Source organism: Galeopterus variegatus, unplaced genomic scaffold (assembly GCF_000696425.1).
Source record: "Galeopterus variegatus unplaced genomic scaffold, G_variegatus-3.0.2 Scaffold1690, whole genome shotgun sequence".
NCBI lineage: Eukaryota > Metazoa > Chordata > Mammalia > Dermoptera > Cynocephalidae > Galeopterus > Galeopterus variegatus.
Genome location: NW_007727801.1, coordinates 44,225 through 69,503, shown reverse-complemented (window position 1 = coordinate 69,503; position 25,279 = coordinate 44,225). Strand labels below are relative to the sequence as shown.

General features: G+C 36.8%; 1 protein-coding gene across 1 annotated transcript in view; it reads left to right on the top strand.

Moving 5' to 3' along the window:
* LPAR1 (lysophosphatidic acid receptor 1) overlaps nt 1-24,959 on the top strand; it is a 139,848-nt gene extending 114,889 nt beyond the window's left edge. The window contains exon 4 of the mRNA XM_008578469.1: nt 22,025-24,959. Coding sequence (XP_008576691.1) covers nt 22,025-22,326 — 302 coding nt within the window. The 3' untranslated portion in view covers nt 22,327-24,959. The remainder of the gene's footprint in view (nt 1-22,024) is intronic.
* The last annotated feature ends 320 nt before the right edge of the window (nt 24,960-25,279 follow it).

Below are 25,279 nucleotides of genomic sequence, written 5' to 3'. Positions count from 1 at the left end.
TGTGATCATTTGTCATGGCAGCAATAGAAAACGAATACAGATACCTATATTATTTTTAAGGAAGTTGCTATTCACCTCATGTAACTTTCCATATGAAAGCATTATGTAGACCGCTGATTTTGCTCCCATGAGGTCATTTGGCATTGTCTGGAGACATTTTAGATTTTTCACAACTTGAGAGATACTACTGGCATCTGGTGGGCAGAGGCCACAGGAGTGCTGCTACACATCTTACCATGGACAGGCCAGCCTCCCACAAAAAAGAATTATCCAACCCCAAATGTCATTAGTGCCAAGGTTGAGAAACCCGGAACTAGGTGATTTATGTACTCAAAGCATGCAGGAAATTGAGGCCTACTGTGCAGTTTGCTCTAAATTAACTGCATGGTCTAGACCTGCTCTGTCCAATAGGGTGATTATTAGACACATGTGGCTATTTAAACTTAAATTCATTAAAGTTAAATAAATTTAAAAATTCAGTTTCTCAGTCACGCACATCATGTTTCAAGTGCTTGCTAGCCACACGGGCTTAGCGTGCTACCCTATTGAATAGCTCCGACATAGAACATCAGTATCGTTGCAGAAAGTTCTATTGGGTAGTGCTGGTCTTCTAGACTCTTGCTACTCAAAGAGCTGCACATGGATGAGTGATAGCAGTGTCACTTGGGAGATGTTAGAAATGTAGACTCTCGGTATTATTTCTGGATTGAATTAATTTCTGGAAATTCCTAGTATAGGTCATTTTCCTTTTAACTGAAGAGGTGACTGTCTTTATTTTTTTGCTTTGTAGTTTAATTTGGGCATTCCCTAGAGTTTCAATTAAGAAAAAATATAAGCATTTCAAATATCTGAAAATTTTATAGTAAACGGAAGGTTCCTAATGATTTCACAGAATCAAGAGAATGTGTCCTAAGAATGCTACAATTTGATTCTGTATGTGTAACAAAACGTTGAAAATTTTTTCTTAACATTAAGTGTAAACATCTCCAGAACAATCATTTCTTCTAACGGAATAATTTGTATTGTATTAAACAAACAAACAAACAAAACGGAAGACAAAAAACAACTGATATTTGTCTGAGGCACTTAAAAGGGTTATCGGGTTTTTGGTGTTTATGAAAACCTTTTACTTTATATGATAGTTAAAACTGCAGAGAATTGTTCTTTCTTTGCACTTGTGTAATGAAAACATTTATGGGATGTTTTGGAGTTAAGGTGACACACACTACATGAAAGGCTTGATTTTATGAGTATTCTACCTTACAGCATAAATAATAATTAACTGCTACAGAAAAGGAACAAATTAAAAATTCTAGTTTAGTTAGTCATAGACTACTCAGGCTATAAGCGATCGCCTTCATTTTGCAGTTGAGGAAACCAAGGCCTAGAGAATTTGGTGTGGGGCAAAAGACCAGACCTTTGCTCATGTTTTATGGAAAGGGTAATATTGGAAACTTTGTTGTAAACTTAGCTATCTTCATCTCATAAAAGTGTGCAGTAAACTAGATGATCCTTGAGTACCTTGCAACTTTTAAAACATTTTTAATCTAGATCTCCTCATTCTAGATGTACAGTTCATACCACCTCTCTGTAGACTGGTTCTGTCTAGGGGAAGAAGAGAAGGGATAGGTAAATGAGTGAAAGCTCTCACTGCAGTACTAGTATTGCAGTTAGATTTAAATTCATGTTTCTTTGCATATATTAATCTACATGAAAAAGCTTTCACTTTATATGTAGATAAAGAAAAGTGCCAAAGTATATGAATTTTCTGATATCATAGTTCTGTAATTCCAAAGCTTCTGAGCAAAGTCGAGCAGACACTTTTAAAAAAAATCCTGAAAGCACAATTGGCATGGAAAAAATAATTCGGTTCAGACATGTTGGTGTAGATTGCCTGGAATCGTAAGCAAAATGTTGTTTTGGAGCCCTTTTGTTCTTCGAGCTAGAGCCCTGGCTTTCATTAAACTCTGAGAGGTCAATGTCACAGAAATGATTGAATCGCCAGTTTTTTCAACTCTTGAAATTTATATCTGAAGTCCAGGAAGACTATGTCTTATCCAAGACTACAATTCTAATTAGTAGGGTTTATTCAGTCCACTGTTTTCCCATTAAATATTTTCTTTCCTTCCTCCAGAAATTCTTCGATTGAAAATTTTACATATCCTTTGTGAAATAATCCCAAAATAATGAAGATTCAGCAATAACAGTGATGTAGAAACAATAGTCATTGACAAGATATTTGCTCAGTTAAAAAACAACAACAATAACAAAAACACAAAGGGCTCATTTTAGTCACTACTCAGTTCTTTTTTTTCCTTCTTATCCTCACTGTCTTTCCGTATCTTTCTAGAGTTAGTTCTCCTGTTGTCTTTTTTTCTTCCACTTACGTTGTCTTATCTTCAAAGATAAGATGGCACTGATGCAAAAGTCTCTCCCTAGATGATCTATTTGCAATTCTGACCTGTAGGAGCTTTTTCCAGGGTACCAGAGGGGTTGGAATGTGGGAAGCAGGATAGGATGGAAGAAAATAAATTTTGCTAAAAAGCTGGATATTCAAATACAAGTCACTGACCACTCCCATTTTAAGTGACGCTTATACATACTATGTTAGTTAAATGTTCATTCAGTACTTGACTCCAGAAGTCTTCGATCTAGCAACCTCACTCTGGGTTCCATCTTAGTATATTATTCTTGTTGACCTTTTGCTTTGTTTCTCTTTTCTTTTCTTTTGGCAGCTGGCCAGTATGGAGAACTGAACCCTTGTGTTTTTCTTACTGAGCATAGAGTTGCTTTCTAGATTGTACAATGGGACACAATGGGGAATAAAAAATTAAATATGTAAATGCAAGATATAAAATAAGTTGTAGTTGGGTGATCAGACTAAGCAAGTAACATTTCACATTCTGAGATGCCTTTTACATGTTCCATGTGTGGGTTGTGTCTGATAAATTCAACCCTGTTATAAAAGGTATAATGCAAAAATGCACTTAGAAGATATAATTGCACCTCAAATCTTTACCTAGTTAAAAATCAAAAGGCCACAAAAGACCTGAAGAAATAGCAAGTGTCTGAAAAATAAAGTTGGATTAAAAGGAAATTACCAGCAGTGTTTTTGAAAACATAAGAAGAGCCCTAGAAGGTATCATCAGAGTTTAAAATCTAAAGTGGTAAGGAGACTAATTTCAAGTTAGACACGAACTCTTCATTAGCATCATATACATGGATTAAATCTAGAAAGTCCATTTCTCCCTCCAATCTAAACTGGAAGCAAATGCTTTACGAAGTGCTTAGAGCCCAGCTTACAACTTCCTTAATAAAATTTTTCTCTGTAAGCCTGATCTGATTAAGATCTTTGATTAATAAATGTTTATGAAATAGAGGGTAAATGTGGTAGGAGAAGCAAGAGAAATGTCCAGGATGGTCCAAATTTTCCCTTCCATTAAAAAGAAAAACTTCAGAAAAATTAAATTAATCAGAGTTCTATTGAGCAAAGAGTGATTTGCGAATAGGGCTGCCTCCAGAACCACAACAGGTTCAGAGTGACTCCAGGGCTGCCACGTGGTTGGCTGAGATTTATAGACAGAAAAAGGAAAGTGATGTACAGAGAATGGAAAGGAGGCACAGAAACAGGTGGAATGTCTTATTTGTACACGGTTTGAGCAGTTGGCTGCCTGTCATTGGCTGAGAATTTGCTACTTGTTACAGGATTAGGTTACAGTCTGTTTACACATCAATTAGGTTACAGTTCACTATGTCTGAAGAAACGTTTAGGCCAACTTAATTTTAATACTTCTCATTTCTCAGAAGGAAACATGAAGCCCCTCTGGACTTCATTGGATTCTGTGTTGTTGCTACTCTATTTCTTAGAGGGAAAATTTTTTTTTAGTTGTTTTTCTTTAGCCAAAACTGTTCTGCAATGAAATTCCCCCAGTCCTGGCTTTTTCCCAGCAGCCCAGCTCTCTCTGGAGGATGCAGAGGTAGCTGGAATGTAGCCAACTCTGAACACCCCCAACTTAGAGCTTATGTTGTCTGATAAGTCCCCTCCGCCCCCTTCCAAGCTGTGAAAAACAGAAATGTGGGGCCTGTGTCCACTCCCTGAAGAGGTTTCCTCCCTGTCTTAGTGTTTTCCTCAAACATCTCAGCTGGGGCAGGCACTGTCATTAAAAAACAAGTTGGTCTCATCCAGTTTCCCAGCTGAGAAGATCTGAACCCTGCCTTATGCCCTGATTGCGGGGCCCTGTTCTGCCTTTCTTGATTGAGGACCCACACTGCCCAGTGACCAGGCTCCAGTGTCTGACCCAGAAACTCCACTGGCTGTGCCTGGGCTGTGGGCAGCTGTCCCTGCTGCACAGCTGTGAGCATGCTCAGAGTGGAGTGCCCACCACACCCTGTCTTTCCAGGCTCTCCAAGGCCAGAAGGATTTCATCCTTTTCCAGAATGCTAGAGTAGCTTAGCAGGCTCTTTACGAATTGTTCCCCTCTGCCTGAAGCATAGTAAAATAAAAGACTATTTAAACTTTTTATTAACTTGGCTCTTACCTCAAACGCTTTTTCAAATGAAATTGGGTCTAGAATTAAGAAATCAAAAGAAAATACTCATTTCATTTCAACTTTAAGCAGAGAGGGGACTGACTCTTAAGTTTGAGAGCTCATCAGTGCTGCTGGGTTACTTCAGCATTTTCAGACTAAAGGTGGACAGCCTGATGGCCACTCTGTAGCTAGGGTGACAGTGTAATAAGGAGTACTCTCCAGTTTGCTATCTCTAGGTTGGTAACAGTTCACCCCAAATATCCATATTTCTTGTAGGTTTATTCTTTGGGTATTCCCTTAAGAAGGAGGAAAGAGAAAAATATGAAGGGAGCCTATCAGCTGGCACTGTGCCTTGTATTCCACCCAGAGGGTCTGATTCAGTCCTCCCAATAGTGCTGGAAGTAGATAGTGTCCCAGTTAGACAGATAAGGAAATTGAGGTCTGGCAAAAGTGAATAACTTGTCCAATGTCGTGCAACTAGTAAGGGAAAGAAACAGTATTTGGCCTCAGGTCTATCTCTTTTCTCCTTTAAAATATAAAATACATACCTTTATAAGTCCTCCAAATCACCCAGCCTGGGAAATTAAAAGATGTTTTATTTCCAAGGAGCCTCAATCAGTCTTCCACTCCACTAACTAGCCTCTTGAATGCCCATGCAAATAATGCCTCAATATTGTCATCTGTTTCCTCATTTTATAAAAAATGTTTCTTACCCCACCCCCAAAATTGCAAAAATGTTTACTTTAAAATTTAAAGTCCGTTCTACTACCCCTGGCCCCTCAAGATAACTACTGTTAATAATTTGGTGTGTAACCTCCTAGATGTTGATATGCATACAAGCACCTATAGCAATATTGTAATAAATGGACTATTGTGTACAGTGTAACATTGCAGACTTAAGAGAGCATGCATATCTTCTCATATAAGTAAATATGGTACAGCAATGTCAATCTGTATGATGACTGCTTACTACACTTATTTATGCTGTTGTGTATACTTATTTTATTTGTAATTTTCCACCATTATAAATATTTCAATGAAAATTCTATATTCATATTTTTATAAGCTTCTTCAAGTATTTCTGGATGATACATTTCCAAAGGTGGAATTGTGAGATGAGAGGACTTTTTAAATTAAATTTAGATTGACATTACCAAAAATTGCTCTCCAAAAACACTGTAAATGACTCTTCTATCAACAATATATGACTGTGCCCATTTATTCATTACTTATTATTTCATTAACAGGAGAATTTTAAATTTTCCTTAATCTACTAGCTGTTCTTTTTGAAATCAGGATGGCATAGTTAATGATGAGCTTTAGTTCCGAAGCCAAAAGTTTTTGTTTACATTTCATCCCCAGATCAACAGACATAGCCACCCAGCCTCAGACTTGCTGGACAACCATGCACCTCCCCAGCAAAGGCACAGCCTGCCCCACTAAGCTTACTGTATGGTTTTGAGCCACTTTCTACCAGGAGACAAGAAGAAGAAACTAAAGATGGTTGTGTTGGCCCTTCTGGTCTTGGCCAATCTTGTTCTCAATCTCTCTGTCTCTCCCCACTTCATTGAACTATATGTGACATATAACAAAGTGCACATATTTAATGCATACAATTTGATGAGTTTTGACAGACTTGTGTGTATATTCCTGTGAAAATATCACCACAGCCAAGATAACTAAAATTTCCCTCACCCCCAGAAGTTTCCTGTTGCCTCTTGGTAATTAATTCTTCTCTCCACCCCTGCCCCAGGCAACCAGTGATCTGCTTTTTGTCCCTTTAGATTGGTTCGCATTTTCTAAAACCTTATATAAATGATACCATACATACTATAGCATTTTTGATGCAGTAAAATTATTTTGAGATCATTCATGTTGTTGCATGTGTTAATAGTTTGTTTCTATTACTGAGCAGTATTCCATTTTATGGAAATACTACTATACATTCATTCATTCATCTGTTGATAGACTTTTGGGTTGTTTCCACTTATTACTGTTAAAAATAAAGCTGCTCTCAGCTTTCATGTTCATGTCTGTGTGTGGACATGTGTTTTTCTTTCCTTTGGATAAATATTTAGGTGTGGAATGGCTAAGTTGTATGGTATGTGACTGTTTAACTTTTAAGAAACTGTCCAACTGTTTTCCAAAGAGTTCGTATTATATGACATTCCCAGCAGCAGTGGTGAAAGTTCCAATTCCACTGCATCCTAGCCAACACTTGCTAGGGTCACCCTTTTTAATTTTAGCCATACTAGTGGGTGTGTAGTGGTATGTCATTGTGGTTTTAATTTGTATTTCCCTGATGATTAATAAAATTGAAGATCCTTTCATGTGCTTAATGAACTATTCATGTATTTTCTTCTGAGAAGTGTCTATTCACATCTTTTGCCTTTTTAATTAGACTATTTATTTTTGTATTGATATGTAATGGGAATTGAATCTAACTTTGTTTCTGTTCTCCACCAAAAAGTCAATTATTCCAAGATATTTTGTTGAACATTTTGTCTTTTCTCCACATTTAAAAGCATATGTTAAATTTATTTATACACAGGGATTCACTAGTAGACTACTGCATCCCATTGATTTCTTTGGTTATACTTCTGCTAGTACCATACTGATTTAAAACTGTAGCTTTATGGAATGTTTTAATATGAGGCAAACCTCTTTGATTAACTTGCCCCTAAGATGCATTAATATATAAATTAATTTGAAAGAATTTCTATTTTAAAAATATGAAGTCTTCTCATCCAAGAATGTGGTATGTAGTTCTGTTATGTAATGTTCTTTATGGAAGGATAGCATATTTTTGCTAGATTATTGTTATCCTGCAAATGGGACCTTAATTTTTGTTATAAGAAAGCTATTAGTTTTGTATCTTAATTTATATATGCCCACCTTACTGAATTAAAAAATGTTTTTCTCCAGTAGTCGATTGGATAGTTAAAAGGTGTTTAGTTTTTCTATTAATAAGTGGGCAGTCTCAAAATAACTTATTCTTTTTCCAACATTTGTATCTCTTTCTTTTTTTTTCTGGCTTAATTCACTGACTATAATGTCAGTAAAAGGTGATATTCCTTTTCTTATCCATGATGTTAATGGAATACTTGTAGTGTATAATTGTTAAATAAGAAGATTTTTAATTTCTAATAAATTTTCTATAGTTTCTGCCATTCATGGATTACTAAGTGTTGTACTTTTAATTGAATTTTTGATTTGTTGTTGGTAGTGCTTTATCTTCCTTTTAAATGAGCGAATGTTGGATTTTACCAGATGGTTTATTGGTGTTAATAATTTCTCCCATTTAGCTAATGATATAGTGAATTGCATTAATAGATTGCCTAATGTTAAACCTAATTGGGTTTAGTATTCTGTTAATATACTGTTGAATTCAGTTATATCTGTATTCATAAGGTTGACTAATCTACACAGTGGATCTGAAGGAGGGGTGGTTCTCCCCCCTCACTGCTCTCCAGGGACACTTGGGAATGTCAGGGGGTATTTTTGCTGGCCACAGTGACTGGCAGGGTAGGGATTAGGAGGGAGTGTCTGCTAGTATTTAGTGGAAGAGGGGCAGGGTGCTAAAAGTCCTGTGATTTATGGAACAATCATATGCAACAAAGAATTTTTGCATCCCTTAAGTCAATCCTGATCCCATTCAGAAAAACTATAGGTTCGTGGAGGGGGGCAGGGGTTGATTTGGTTTGGTTCATTTTTTACAGCTTATTTTAGTCTCGGAATGAATTAGAAACTTGAAAAATGTTGATGCTTGAGAACATTGTAAATTCCATAGGAATTAATACGTTCCTTAATGGTTTGCTAAAATTTATCCATGAATCCATCGGGGTATTATGCCTTTTGAGGGGTGAAGGAAATTTTTTAAAATTATACTTTCCATTTTTTTCTTGTGGTTATATTTAGATTTTCAAAATATTGTATCAATTTTCATAGTTTGTTTCCTTAGAGAAGAATCAATTTTAGCCATATTTTCATATTTCCGTGCTTCCCAAGCGGCACACCATCCAGTGCGCCACCAGGCCGGCCCTGTATCAATTTTCATAGTTTGTTTCCTTAGAGAAGAATCAATTTTAGCCATATTTTCATATTTATTGGCAAATAATTTTATTAAACTTTCATCAATTTGTGTGAATTCCTTCCTTCATCCTCTCTGGTGAACTCTTCTTTCTAACTTCTATCTTTATCTCCTTGAACATATTTATAAGAAATTTGTCTCTTTAATTGTTTTTTCAAATACCAGCTTTGTTGTCTTGATTAAGCTTACTATTTTTTATTTTCTACTTCAGTAACATTTATATTTTAATTTCTTCCTCTTGGGGGAAGTTGTCTCCCACCCCCCAATTTATTGAGTTAAATATATGTTTTTTTCTTTATTATTTTCATTCATTTGTAAAAATAGTTACTGAATGCAAAACTGATAGTGTTGCAGGGGTTAAAGAATTTCTAGACTATTATAGACTTTTCTTTGTCTGATTTTTTTAAATTTTATTTGGATATGATATAATCACCTAATTAGAGTATATTAATTTAAGGTATTTATATTACTGGAACTCCTATTGATTATTTTATAATCATGGTATGCTGTTTGTGCTGCAAAGAACCTTAAGCTGCTTTGAATTTCTAATAGTGGTTAAAAAATTTCTAATAGTGAAAAATATACAGTGAATCATCTCTTTCACCCCAATCCTCAGCCAGGGCAATAACCAATTTCTGATGTAGCATTCCAAAAATATTCTGTACATCTGAAGGTATTTCAAAAAGTTCATGGAAAGATTTGTATTACTTTTTAGTTCTTTTTTTCCACAAACTTTTTGAAGTACCCTCGTATATGAACCTATGCGGGCATGTGCGTATCTTTATACACACACTGAGTTCACACCCATCCTCAACTGGCTTTCTCTTCACCAACTTCATGTATTTGGGTGATTTTTTTTTTTTTTAAAGAAAGTTAGTACAGTGTAGCCTTAAGGCTAATAATTTAGCTCCTCAGAGTTACCAAGAATCAATTGTTTTGCTACTAAAACTGTTTATGCCAGGCTATTATAATTACATAACTAGTAAAATGTTACATTTTCTAATAAAAATGAGTACAAGAAGAAAACATTGTTCCTGTGAAAATTAGATGAATGCTTTGTTAATATTCAATGGAGGCAAGTTGCAAAAAAAATAAATAAATAAAATGCTATAAAATAGCAGGCAAAAACAACTGTCAGAGTTCAGAAAAACCATAAAAAATCTACAAGGTTTTTGCACTTAAATTGCTTTGCAAGAATTTTAAGTTCTGACTCCATTTCGAAGCAGCCAAATTGGAAGTAGTATGTGATGCTTAATTGGTGTGGCTTTTCCTTGGAAGAGGACACAGAACTTTAGTAAACAGACCCATCTTCAAGTAAAAAGCCTTGGCTCTATATCAAAGAATTGGCAAAGGAATAAAAATTTATATTTTAAATCAATAACATGTTTAATGTATCATTTTTATGATTTCTTATTCTGATCCTTTTAAAAATAAATTGACTATTAGCTTCAGTTGGGCTTATTATAGGGCATCTGTGTGTAAGCAGTTTTTTGTTGTTGTTACTCTTTTGGTTAAAGCATAATTGGTGGCACAATTATACACAATTTTTATTTTTTTTTTAAGCTAATAATATATCTTGAAGATCATTTGGTATCGGTAATGACAGGTATTGAAATAACTTTTAAAAGTTGAATAGGATTCTACTTTGTGGACGCAATGTAATTTATTTTACTTCTCTATTTATGGTTATTTAAGTTATTCCCAATTTTTTAAAATAAATATTGCAAGGAGTTTCTTACACATGAACAATTGTATATGTTCTATATACAATATATCTATAGGATAATATATCTATAGGATAAATTTATGGAAGTGATGTTGCGGTTTATTTTGAACTTTAGAACTGAATGACTTTTGTGTAGGATTTATATGCTTGTCTGAATTTGTTTTGTGATATTTAGACTTGGTTTTTTCAGTCAGTTTTGATCAACTAGTCCTTTAAAGTTTTAATTAAGATAATTCAAGTTCATGTGGAAAAAATGTTTATGATTGTGAACTTGGAATCCTTTAGCCTAAACACCCACTTCTGAATTGAATAATTGTTTTTATAACCTTTCTTTAAAGAGTTTTTCTTAAAAAATGTTTTTGATAACAGGAGATATCTTAGACACACAGCTATCATGTTATAGCAGAACAGACTGTACCTCCCTCTTGCTCTGCCAAGAATCTGTGCTTTGTAAAGATCAATCCAGGACATTTGGCAACTGTAGGAGACATAACCAATCTTAAAAAGAATGACCACATTTAGAATTTCTACCATTCTTCATTTCATGTCTTTTGGCCATTAAAAAGAAAATATGTATGTGTGTGTGTGTGTGTGTGTGTGTATATATATATATATATATATATATGGAGAGAGAGAGAGAGAGAGAGAGAGGTGGATAGGTAGATAGATATTTAATGATCTTTTTTAGGTTGCAAAAATCACAAAATTTTCTGAATTTGCTTTTGGATTAAGTTTTTAATTTTTTCCTCCTTCTGATAGTAAGAAAATGAATTGTAAATGAAATTTCCATTACGTTCCTCTCTCTGTAAGGGTTAGGGTTAGGGTTAGGGTTAGGGTTCATCTCCTGAGTAATACATATCTTACTGATCCTTGCCAGTAGTTTATGGACTGCAAAGAATAAAATCCACAGGATTTTGTCCTCAGCCATATTCTATGAGCATTTTTCAGCCAGATTTTGTGAAATTCATAGCTTCAAAATTAAATATGTTGCAAAACCAATTATGAACTTCTTGTTAATGTTGAACTTCTGCTAGGGAAAGATTCTGGGGGAAATTTCATTTATCCTTTAAAAGTGATAAATATTATTCAAATTACCTTGGTAACAGCTGGACCACAGTCATGCAATAAAATTTAGTATCACTTTCTGAGTTAGATGGTGTTGGTTTGGAGTTGACAATATTTATTTTCTGTGAGGTTTAGATGTATTATTTTTAAAATAAGGGGAGAAATTTACTTTTAAAAAAAATTTCACTCTGTCACTAGGTTTAGGAAGCAAAACAGATTTAACCATTTTGAGAAAGGTGAATTATTTCCTATGTGAAGAATATATGTGGCGCCATCTTTTTGGGTTGGGTCACATAGTCTATCGCGTAAAAGAAAATAAATCTTATCCTTTTTAAGACACTAAAATGTGGGGACTGTTCTGAGTGTACATGTATGCATGCATGTTATATATACATTTATATATGTTACATGTGCATGTATGTGTATATGTGAATATATACATTCTATATATGAGGGGACTTCAAAAAGTTCATGGAAAGATTTGTATTTTAATTCTATTTTTCCATAAACTTTTTGAAGTACCCTTGTATATTAGATATATATATATATTTTCAAGTTTAAAGCTTATGAAAACATCCTTTAGTGGGACTTGGAGTTGCATTATTTTGGGGTTATTGATAGATAATAATGGTCTGGTGAGTCAGTCTTACCTTTGATTACTTCACCCCAAGACAGAGCTGGGTGGAAATTAGAAGACACATTTAGAGTGGAAGGAAACAGGCAGTGATACTTCATAACATGCTTTAGACTATATCAGTTTCGTTGGAAGTAAATTAAAGCATTTTCTGTTTTGTGTGCTTTTAGACACTTCAGAGGTCTACTCCCGAGACTATTAGCTACTGTTGGAAGTGGAGTGTGTGTGTGTCTGTGTGCGCGTGCACTTGAAAGGACGCGTAATTCAGTGCATGCTGAATCTAAGTAGACAGTCGTGCTGTTTCTGTATTACTTGAGCATTATTGTGACTTCTCTGTTCATAGATGAGAACTTGCATAGGCACACACCTCTTCCCATGTGATTGTCTAATGTAGCATTTTGCCTACTCATTAGACCACATCACTGGATAGTTTAGGTATAGAAAAAAGCTGGCTTTGGTGGTGATTTATTATGCTGTCCTTCCAATTTAAAGGGGTCCCCTTTGCAGGGAAGTTTCCTGTGTAATAGGCAGACATTCCCTGAAACCTGGTGCCCCCCAGTACATTTCAATATAGAGCAACATCTCATATGGAAATAGTGATAGTATAGGGAAGTTAGATGTTTAATTTTTGTTCTTGATTTCTTTTTATTAAGAGGACTTATTGATTTGCTTAGAAATTAATTTGCCTTTGAAAAGTTTATACATCTTCCTCTGTTGAAATTAATTTGGTATTTGCATGCTTTTGGAAGACTTTGAGAGCTATTTCAAATAATTGTAGAGATTATAAAATGAAATATATAAGTTTTACATCTTGAGTTTTTGTGCAAATGAGAAGCCCTACTTTCTACAGAGTATTTTGTTATTCATTTGTTATTCAGTTTATGTATTTGTTATTCAAATAAATAAATGTGCATATCTTCATTAAAGAAAAAAAAAGTATTTTGTCAAGTGCTTTTCCTGCATCTATTGAGATAATCATATGCTTTTTGTCCTTGATTTTGTTGATGTGGCATATCACATTTTTTGATTAGCATATGTTGAGCCATCCTTGCATCCCTAGGATGGATCCCACTTGATCATGATATACGATGTTTGTGATGTGCTGTTGAATTATGCTTGCTAATATTTTGTTGAGAATTTTTGCATCTATGTTCGTTGAGGATGTTGTCCTGTAGTTTTCTTTTTTTGTCATATCTTTGTCTGGTTTCAGTGTCAGGGTGATGCTTTCCTCATAGAACGAGTTTGGGAGAATGGCCTCTGTTTCAATGTCTTGGAAAAGTTTGAAGGGAATCGGTATTAATTCTTCCTTAAAGGCTTGGTAGAATTCAGCAGTAAAGCCATTGGGTCTGGGCTTTTCTTTGTTGGGAGACTGCTGATTACTGCTTCAATCTCATTGCTTGTTATTGGTCTGTTCAGGTTTTCTGTAAATTAGTGCAACCATTATGGAAAACAGTATGGAGGTTCCTTAAACAACTACATATAGAACTGTCATATGATCCAGCAATCCTGGTGCTGGGTATATATCCAAAAGAATGGAAATCATCATGTAGAAGGGACACCTGCACTCCCGTGTTTATCGCAGCTCTATGTACAGTAGCCAAGAGTTGGAGCCAATTTTGATGTCCAGCGATAGATGACTGGATAAGGAAAATGTGGTATATATACACAACGGAATACTACTCTGCCATAAAAAGAGTGAAATTGTGCCATTCACAGCAACATGAATGAACTTGGAGAAAATTATGTTATGTGAAATAAGCCAGGCACAGAAAGAGAAATACTGCATGTCCTCACTTATAAGTGGGAGCTAAAAAAATAAAGAAAGAAAGAAGAATACAACAATCTATAATACATTGAACTTTAAGAAGGAGAGAACAGAACTGAGGTTACCAGAGGTGGGAAACAGGGAGGGGAGGGTTAGTGAGAAATTGTTAAACAGTCACAAAGAATGATTACATTGTGTAATGATGAATATACTAATTGTCCTGATTTGATCACCATATATTGTACACAGGTATTGATATTCAATGCTGTACCCCACAAATATGTATAATCAATTGTTTCAACTAAAAAAAAAAAAAAAAAACGTAACCCAATGACCACAATTTTCATCCCAGAATATTATAACAACCCAGAGAGAAAACCTTTAGAACTGGTACCAAGCCAAATCCATGGTTTAGCATAGTTTCAACAAATGCTTCAAACACATTATTGCAGAGATAAGCTAAATATGACACCACCTTGCAGTTCTTATTATTTATGTTCATGGTGAAATGACTGTAAATACACATCCAAGGTCTCCACCTACGGGTCTGTCGTGGTCTTCAGTTTTCCTGGTTTCCCCCTTGGTCCTGTTACTCCAGGAGAGCCTGGGCTTCCCTAAAACACAAAGGCTGAGAAAGGTAATGTTACGACAAAGAGAAAATCCACTCTAAGGTAAACTAATGAAGTGCAGCCAGTTTTAAAAGCCCTGAAGAGAAACAACACATAACTATACATTCAGGAATAGTAAAAAACAAATTTAAAGATAATGTGAAGGAAAAAAATCTTGAAAATTCCAGTTCAAACTTTATGGACAGTACATTTATACAGTATATTTTGAGACCATTGAAAAATACATATACATATATAATCAGTTTCACAATTTACACACTATGAACCCAATAAACTGGTTATGAAATGAACTAAATAGGTAAAATATCCAATATCCATTGTAAAAGAAGTCCCAAAAGAAATGAACAGAAAGGAAAGTATTCAAAGAAATAGAAGGATATTTCCTTAATCTAAAAAATTCGTGACTTTAGATAAAATTGCCTATCAAAGGTCAAGCAAGAATTATGAACAAAACAATGTATCAAAGTAGATACATTCTGATGACATTCGCAATCTTCCAAAGTTAAAGAAAAAAAAATGGTGGTGGGCCACTGCTTTAGCTAGGACAGTCAAGGATAGCCTTTTTGAGGAAGCGACGTTTAACAGCGAAGTAGACATGAAGAGCTACAGAAAGAGTATTCCCTGCCTAAGGAACTGTAAATGCAAAGATCCTGAGACAGAAATGAGCTTGGTCTGTGTGGCTGGAACCTAGTAAGTGAGGGGTGAGTGGAGAGATGAGACCCAAGAGGCTAACAGGGGCCAGTCATGTGTAGGACATTGTGAACCACGGTAAGGATTTCAAGTAGGAAGCCTTCGGAGGATTTTAAGCAGGAAGGTGACATAACATGAATTGATTTATGCTTTTGAAAGATTATTCTGGCTGTTGTGTGCAAGCTGGACTTTAGGGAAGAAGCATGGAGGAAGAGGAATTGGTTAGAAGCCTGTTGCGATAGGCAGATAAAAGACATTGGTCCACTTGGTTAGGGTTGTAGCAGTGGAGAGGTGGTTTCTACTGGCTGTTCAGCACAGAAGCGTCTTCTGTAAGAGGTGGCACTAGCATACAAGTCATTTCAATGTGTATCTTTCAGTGTGCAGATGCAGGATGAGATATAGAACCTGTAGTAGGATACGAGCATGTGCGTGTGTGATACTCACTGCTTAAGGTCAAGGTATAAACAGCCAGAAGGAAGGTAGCTTTGATGTTCTCTTGTGTGCAGGAAAGGCAGCAATGCATTGATCAGGACAGTATATGTGGCTGAAACTTTCATTCAGGAATGTTAAAGAGAACATGAGTATTCTACTCTGCTTTAGAGATGTGTGTGGCGTTAATACCCTTCTCTTAAAGATAACTGTTCTCAGGAGTGAGTAATGGAAACACTAAAGCATATCACACAATGAATGAAATCTTGATACTTTAAATGTATGCAACATTCACGGTGGCTGTGAAGAAGTGGACGTGTTGGGCACTGAACTAGGTGGAGTAAAATGGGCATCAGGATAGAAATAGCATATTGAGGAGATATCTCAGCTAGATTAATTATATCTTTTCAATGGTCAGGTAAAAGGATTTTATAATTGATCTATGCAACTCTTTTAGAAAAAGCCTTAATCTCAGAAAGCCATTCCAATACAAGGGCACTTCAAAAAGTTCACGGAAAAATAGAATTAAAAGGTAATATAAGTCTTTCCATGAACCTTCTGAAGTACCCTCATAAGTCCTTATTATAATGACCCCTTATCTTCTAGACTGAGGAATAAGCTTTGTATCTATGGTCTGTTATGTAACATAGCCTCTTTTAAGATATACAATCTAGAAGGATTTCCTAGTTAACCATGTCTTATATGTGTGCTTTACAGCAGAAATCACAATATAACTAGAGATTAACTAAAATTTGATTGGATTCTGGGATACCAAGAGGTCTGCGCTGAGGAAACACACAATTTAGTGGCAGAAGAAAAAGTAGTTTATGTACTACTCAAATACTTATTTTCTCATTTGATTCCTATCACAAGCCCCTGAGATAGGGAGGATTGGTTCTGAAATCCTCGTTTGAGAAAGAAAAAGAAAGAGCCCAAAGAGAGGTTAACTTGGGCAGAACACTGGTGTAGAATTGATTTACCTTGACTTGTTTCAGATCTGTGGGATGTTTGATTTTTTTTTTTTTTTTGGTAAAAACACAATTTTTTTCCAGCCAGACTGGAAACGCTTTCTGATTTTTTCATTAAACATCATGGGCTCTCTCCCTAGAGGTCTTCTCTGGCAAGGGTTTTTTTCCTCTCTAACTTTGGTTCTTGTGTTTCATATGTAAGCAAAGTTCAACTAGTTAGGAAAAAGTCATTCTAGAAAAAAGACTCTAATTGTGAGACCATATGGTAAGCATTATTCAGCTGATGGGGTTGTGTAGATGTGAGGGAAGGTGTGGTAATATGATCTTGGTCTGCAGCTGTGACCTGTTGTTCCCAAACAGCCTCTTTCCTCCCTGCCTTCTGCGTCTACATTCCCGCACCTCTCCTGTCATCTTTGAGGGCATCAGGGCCCTCACAGATTGCTTTGACAGATGTATAAAAAAGAGATGAGACTTGTTCAAGGAAGAGCAACCGTGCATATGTTTTGAATAGCCTCCTCCCCATGTTACTTGTAATGTTGGCAAATCAGGCAGAATGTGACCCCTTCTGTTCAGCACCCTGAGAGACAGTTTCTCAGGACTCAAATTGCCATGAGCCTCTCATGATGTCTTTAAGGTGTGTCCATCTGAGGTCTTGCAGGTACCTCAGACCTAAACACGTATAAAGCCTAGGTCTTCAACTCTCTTCTCCCTAACAAAATGCCAATCAACGCTTTCTCCTATGTTTCCTCTCTCAGCAGAAGGTACCAGCATCCTTCCTTCAGCCAAGTTGAAAATCGAGGAGTCATCTTAGACTCTTTCATCTTTCTCATCTGTTTCATGAAGTCTGTCTCCTAAATACTTTCCCAATTATTCTGTCCCTTTAGTTCCCCAGTGCCCCTGCCCTGATTCAGGCTCTCATTCTTTCTCTTCCAGAATTTGGAAATATCTGATATTTTTGTCCTTATCAGGATCATTTTCTTCTTCTGCTCTGTCAACAGTGTTGTATCTTAAATGGAAATCTGACCAGTGAGGACAATGAAATAAAAATCTCATGGGGGGTGTAGGGATCCCATGGGCGCCTGAACAGGGACACACCCTGGCAATATGGCGCCCTTCCTGGTTCTTCTCCGCAGTAGACAAGCCCGCTGGCGCCAACACCCAAGCCCACCCGCGCCAAACCTCAGCCAGTCACAGGTCAAGGCTCACCTCCTGCCCAGCCCCGTCCAATCAGTTACCGCCCTGTCCACTCTCTTTCCCGCCCCGGAGCACAGCACCCTATAAATGTACGCGAAGTCCTTGAATAAAGCAGAACTTCTCTGGCGAACTGTTAGCCCGGGTCTCGTGTGATTCCTTTGTCCGTGCGCAGTCCTTGAATAAAGCAGAACCTCTTTGGCGAACTGTTAGCCCGGGTCTCGCATGATTCCTTTGTCCGTGCGTCCCCTTCAGGGGGAGTGGTGGATGAAGATCATTATTTCTTGTAAGATCTGCAGGATATTATAATATGTGGCAGGGTTGAAGTCCTTGAATAAAGCAGAACTTCTCTGGCGAACTGTTAGCCCGGGTCTCGTGTGATTCCTTTGTCCGTGCGTCCCCTTCAGGGGGAGCGGTGGATGAAGATCATTATTTCTTGTAAGATCTGCAGGATATTATAATATGTGGCAGGGTTGAGAACTAATGCTGGGCTGGAAACATTTCGAATGTCTTAGCCAGATAAACAAGGTCTTCATAACCTTGGACTTCTGTCACTTCTGTTTCTGACTTTTATAACAAATAACCACAAACTACTTGTACTTCCACTTGCTTTCATACTGTTGTGTATCATTTCTTGGTTTTGTGCGTGCCTATGGGGATTCCTCCATCAGAAATGTGCCGGAAATATACAAACTATGTAAAGCACTGTCCCTACTGGGAACCATATCATTTGATTCCTTGTCTTGGTAAGGGTTGAGTTGATCCTTGCAAACCTCCAAAATGATTTGGGGCATCCAAACTTCCCTGTATTCCCTCCCGCTTTCTTTCCTGTTATCTTCCTTGCACCCAACCCAACTGCAAGTCCTAGGAATCTCTAATAATCAGGATGGTATAATCAGATCTACTTTTTGAGATGCAGATCTTCACAGTCTGAAACGTAGTTTCACATTCTGCCCTGGAGTAAATCTGCACTAGAACTGTGCTACAACAGCCTCCACATACCTTGCCTCTCACAAGGGCAGTAGGTAGTGGTATTCAGGTAGACGTGCAGATTATAAAAGGCTTTTAAACGTTGTATCTCAATTTGATCCTCACCATGCCCTGTGGACTAGGCAGGGAGCTATTACTCCTTCACTTTACAGATGCTGAGAAGGAGGGTTTTTTTGGTGGTGGTTGTTGTGTTTGTTTTAGCACTTATCAATCTGTCTTACATGTGTGCATTGGATTCTACAGACTATGTCTTGGTAGGATCCACAATGCACATCTCTAGTACTGTAACCCACTTGAATTTATGGTTGGCTACTTATATTTAAAGGGGCTTGGGTGTGGTTTATTTTTGTTTTTAAAAGCGCAGGAGAAAATCCACCGTTTTGATTTCATAATATTTTTTTCACTATGATTTAGGAGCCGAATCACCTTGGAATTTCCCAAGCCATCTTCTCCCCTTCTGTAGTGCATTCTCATCTTTTGGTCAGTTTGATCCTTGACACCTCCGTGAAAAAGAAAGGAAGGGAGAAGAGGGGAAAATTCCGTATGATTGGTTTTAGGTGTTGATCTTCCAAGACCTGTACTGTGATCGACTGAGTCCTGAAGATCCAAACACAGAGAGTTGGGGCTGTGGTTGGGCCTAATCAAAGTATTAAAAACAGTCCCTTTCAGTGAAGAAGCAGGAGGACTCTGAGTTCCTCAATGAAGTGTCCACATGTATTAGCTTCTGTGTCAGGCTGTGGTGTTTCCCACTTCCCGTCTCCAATCTAGCAGGGCTCCTTGCATTTTTTGGTCTAAAAGAAAGGCCCATGGGCTAATTTCTAAGTCCATGGCTCTTTTTAAAAAAGATTTTGCTCTTTTTGAATTTAAAGAAATTATAAACAATACGTGACTGTATTTGAATCCTCTTACTTTTTGTAAAAGTCAAGCAGCTTGAGCAAGTACATCCAAATAAGGATGTTCTCTTCTGCTGCCCAAAAAGAGAAAAACATAATTTTATTTAAAATATATCTATTGAGATGCATGTTGCTGGTATCTAATCAAGCTCTAAATCTGAGCTCAATTAGAGCTTTGATAAAAGAAAGGGGAAAGGAAATTTGAAAGAATGCTCTTCCATTCATGAAGGGCCTGTGTGTTTTAAGTTTCCATGTAAGTGGAATAATGGGACCATGCATTTTCCATCCAAGCCTGAGAATAATTCTCTTCCTGGCTTCTCAATGAATAATGCATTATTTCTGAAACCCAAGAGGCATTCCTTTGATTTTCCTTTATGTTTAGTTTTCTGAGTATTTTTCAAGCAAGGAAATTCAAGGACTTGGAATGAATGCTTTATTAACATTTTTATTGAAGTTCAAATAGCTCCTTGGCTATTATCTCCTGATATTTGAAATTTTTTTTTGCTCTCTAAGGAAAGTCTAAGGTACTGTATTTATTTGAAAATGAAGTACCTTGGACACCCTTCAAAGTGAACAGCAGTTTAAAACCAATACACGTTTGTTGTGTAGAACAAAGAGATTTTGGGGGGTACTTTTCTCCCTTCTTTATTTTCATCCCCCCGCTGAAAACATTCAAAAAAGAAAGTTCACATTCAAAACTGGGCTGTTCAGAGACTAAATCTAGTTTGTTTATATTTTGTGAAACTTATTCCTTGAGGTTAGACCAAATCCACAATCTCAGTCCAAGTCTGCTTCCACCAAGGCCAGCGCCATTTAAATCCGAAGAGTCAAGTGTACTTCTGGGTTCATCCCTATTTCCTCTCTGCTCATTATGTGGCCTGATCACACATATGGGGCCCATTAGGTGAGGTCTAGTGGGACAGACATGATGGTGCCCACCGGTCCTGATGGCTCACGTCCTTTCAGTTGAGTCTCCCCAGCAGATCCTGAGGTAACATGGTGGTAGGTTTTAATGATATTTCACAGCCTCCATTTTCCCTGGGATCCAAATGACAAGCAATTCCAAGAATGAACTAAAATGGAATTAAGAAGATAGTCTATATTTCCTTTTTTCTTATAGTGCAATCTTAAGGATTCAGAATAATTGAGGGAAGAAAGAGAACAAAGTTGATCTAAATTAGTAAAACATCTAAAGCAGAAAAACTGGTTTACAATATTTAATTTTATTAGTTTCAAGAAGTGGAAGTATAATGTGTTTTCTGGAGTATGGATTCTGAAGCCTCTAAGAGCAGAAACTCTGGGATTTGTCTCTTGTCTGCCACTGTCAAGTACTGTGGCCTTGAGTATTATTTAAGCTTTCTGGGTCTCGGTTTCTTCATCTGTATAATGGGGATATTAGTTTCTATGTCATATGACTATTGTAAAGATTAAGTGAGTTATTATTTGTAAGGTATATAGAAAAGTACTATGTAAGTGATTGTTGAATAAAATAAAACATACATCTTATCATTGGAAATTGCTATTTCTAAACAGGCCTATGCTACTGAGCAGGTATAACATTATTATTGTTATTGTTAATATATGTGTATAATGAGTTCTTGTTTTCTTGGCACTTATTTAACCCTTACAAAACACCTCATGGGGTATAAATATAATCATCTCTATTTTTTCTGATGAGAAAACAGGTATGGAAGTAATTTGCCTAAGTTCACCCAATTTATTAAACAGCAGAACAAGGATTTGAGCCCAGCCAATTTGAATCCAGTAACTGTGCCTTAACTAAACATTAAAGGACACTTATCGTTAGTGCTTATCTTTCGCCTGAAGACAACTCTTTGCTGTTAAAAATCGTGTCTTTATAAGAGGTGAAGTGTGTATCCTGAATGTAGTTTTTCATGTCTCAGTTGCTTATCAAACTCGTTGTGTTTTGTTCAAAAAAATCATCATCAATGTCTCATAAATACTCAATTTTAGTAAGATCTCAATTAATGTTTTATTAAGTTGATTAAAATTTTTTCTGGGCCGGCCCGGTGGCGCACTGGAGAGTGCGCCGCTTGGGAGTGTGGCGGCACTCCCGCCGAGGGCTTGGATCCCATGTGGAGACCGGTTCCCGCTCACTGGCTGAGCGTGGTGCAGGTGCAACACCAAGGGTTGCGATCCAGTTGCCGGTCCCTGGTACGGGCGCGACACCGAGGGTTGTGATCCCGTTACCGGTCAGTAAAAAAGACAAAAAGGAAAAAAAAAATTTTTCTGATTATTTGAGAAAATGAACATTTCATTTACAGTGATGATTGATTGGTGGCATCCAATCAGTGTCTTTGTATTGAACTGAAGTCATTTCACTTTTTGGTTGCATGTTTCCTCATGATATTTTTTCATTCTCTCTTTTTCTGAATCCTCCCAATCCCCGCCCCTGTTCTTGTAGGTGCCTTTATCGTCTGCTGGACTCCGGGATTGGTCTTGCTACTGCTAGATGTGTGCTGTCCGCAGTGTGATGTGCTGGCCTATGAGAAATTTATCCTTCTCCTTGCTGAATTCAACTCTGCCATGAACCCCATCATCTACTCCTACCGCGACAAGGAGATGAGTGCCACCTTCAGACAGATCCTCTGCTGCCAGCGCAGTGACACCACCAGCGGCCCCACGGAAGGCTCAGACCGTTCAGCTTCCTCCCTCAACCACACCATCCTGGCTGGAGTTCACAGCAATGACCACTCTGTGGTTTAGAAAGGAAACTAAGGTGAAGAGCCAGCCTTCCTCTATTGAAGGATGAACAGCCTCCTCCTACCCAATGGCCAGGGCAAGGAGGGGGACGAGAGGAGAAAAATAAACTCACGCACTTAAACACTAACCAATGGCAGTATTTGTTCCTAGACCCCACAAGACTTGATATGTATTGGAAATTAGCTTATGTGACAACCCTCCACCTGGTCCCCATTGCGTTTGAAAGTAGAAGGCAGAGTTCTTGCAATGGAATTCAAGGATAGACGCTGGAGTGTCCATTTAGACTACACTAACTAGACTTTAAAAGATGTTGTGTGGTTTGGTGCAAGTCAGAATAAATTCTGACTCATTGAATCCACAATTTCATTTACATAAGTCTTCCCTTTTTTATTTTTAAAGGATACATTTCCCTTAATAAACACGTTTATGCCATTAGCATGTTTGCGATGGGTAAGACTATAGACTGTTTTTAAACTACCGTAATTCCATTTTTTTTCCCTATGTAGGAAAACTGTAAATTAGGATTATTTTTTGTTTAGAAAGCATGCATGTAATGTATGTATGCAGTATGCCTTATTTAAAAAGATAAAAGGGTACTAATTTAAAATCTTCTAGGAAATAGAAGAACCTACATGTCATAGCCAGTATTTGTTTAGGTTATAAAACAAACAATGCTCTAATCAAAATGCTGCCTTTTTATTCAAGTGTGTATAAGTATAAAGCAAACAAGGAATCTAAGTTTATCACCAAAAGAATATGTATCCTAAAAATGTCACCGAAGATGACCTATGGTAATATTGTTTTCACATATAAAATACCCAATTGCATTTTAATTTACAGTACATCAGAGGAAATTTTTAATAGCCTGTGTTATCCTGAATTATAAAATACATACACATTGTAGAAAACTTGAAAAATGCAGAAATGTATAAAAAGAAAAAAATGATTACTGATAATATCACAACCCAGAAGTAACCACCTTTAACAGCCCCCCCACCCCATGTATGTCTATATGTGTATTATATGATTTTTTACATAATTGGGATCATACTGTAAAAGTTTTGTAACTAGTTTTTTTTTTTAAGTGCAAAATTGCCACATTTTACTATGGCATTAAAAATTTTACAAAAACAATTTTAATGGCTATATAATATTCCATTTAATGGATGCAACTCAGTTTATTTAACCATTCCCATTTAACCATGTTGACTGTTTAGGTTATTTCTAATTTTCACCGTTATAAAGTTGCAAAAATGTTGTGTACATAAAACTTTGTCCATATAATTGATTATTTACTTAGGACAGATTCCCATGAAGGATTTTTTTAAAAATGTGAATTGTCTTCTTATGCTTTTACCTTTTATAAAAAGGGATTTCTTCTTTTATACCGCATGGATGGCAGTTTGAGGAAAGCCATTTAAATTACCTTTGTACAAAAGAAATGCAGTGGTTACTTTAGTTGAGAGTGACTTTTTAATATAATAGATGGGCTAGAAACAGTCAGTTATCGCAGTGACCAAGACACCCTAATATATCTAGCAATTCCAAATTTTGTTTGAGGGACCAGTTACCCAGCTTTTGGTAGCCACAACTGAATGTAGAATTGAAGCAAATGCAAAGATATCAAATGTGCCCAGTGAACAAAAGATGGTCATGTTAAATGTCTTGGGGCCCTTCTATAGCAAATGGGTCGAGTGTGTTAGTATGGGATTGGCTAGTGTGTGTTCTCCAGGAATCACCCTGATAGACTGCAACCAGGTAGGTGATACCTGTTTAATCCACTGTCCAGGTAAACTAGTCATTGCATCAATTTGTTGTAGCAAGTAACCAGGGAAGTAACACAGTCATGAAGCAAGTTTGAGGAGGTCAGGAGGACGTCTGAGAGAGAAAAGTCCAGAAAGAATGGCTGTCTAGGATGGAGGAAGTCAGTATACAGTCAGCGTGTGAGCAGAGGGCAGACTTGTGAAGCACCTGCAGTGAAAAGAATGTGGGGAACCAGTTAACAGAGAGGTGTGTGCATATACTTTACACGAAGGACAGAACATTTTATATTGGAAGTGAAAGAAAAGAACTTGGACTTTTACCTGTATGCATATTTTCCGGAGGAGATATGGACTATTTGAAACTAAAAGCATACTAATTGGACCTTAATAAATCATTCTGAAGCAGTGTCTGGTAACGTGTGGTTCTGGCCAGTGCTGTTTCTCCAGCTTGCCTTGCACGGAGCTCTCCCTGTGTGATCTTCTCTATCTCCCTGCTATGATGGCTGCTGAACTCTGAGGGAAGGCAACCATATGCTTTTTCCACCCTGCGTACTAAGTCTTTCAAGTTTCCAGAAGATGGTGGTTTATGTTCCGTGAAAGGAGGGACAGTGTGTTAGGACAGTATCTCAACAGGATAACAGCTGGAGTGAGTTTCTTCTTTGGAAATCTCTGATTTTATAATAACTTTATGAAAAACTCTCACTAGGAGTTTATGAAGTCACAGTGGTCTTTGTGCTTATCACTGATCTGATAAAAGTGATGTGTGTCTTCCAACTATCTGCTAATTATAATCTTTTCATATATTACTAAGGTATTGGAAAAAAGATAAAATGTTGATTCAAATAAATGTCCCAATGAGTATGTGGCTGAGAATTCTGAACCTTTAGATTTGTGTGCATGTGGACTGTTAGAAATCAAATATCTTTGAACTCATCTTTACAAATTAGCCACTTCCTCACGTATTTTTTTATTTGTAGAACAGTAATTTACTAGCCTCATAACCTCAGCTAATGTTATACAGTTAGTTAGTGAGTCTTATTGGTCTTCCCATTCTGTTTCCCAGTTAACTATTGCTTTTGGTTACACTGTTGATCTTCCTCCTAATTTATTCCAGTAGTCTCTCAACTTCTGAAATATTGTAATTTTGTAATATTGTCTGTAGCCCTTCCCCTTAAACCCAGAGTGTGCACTCA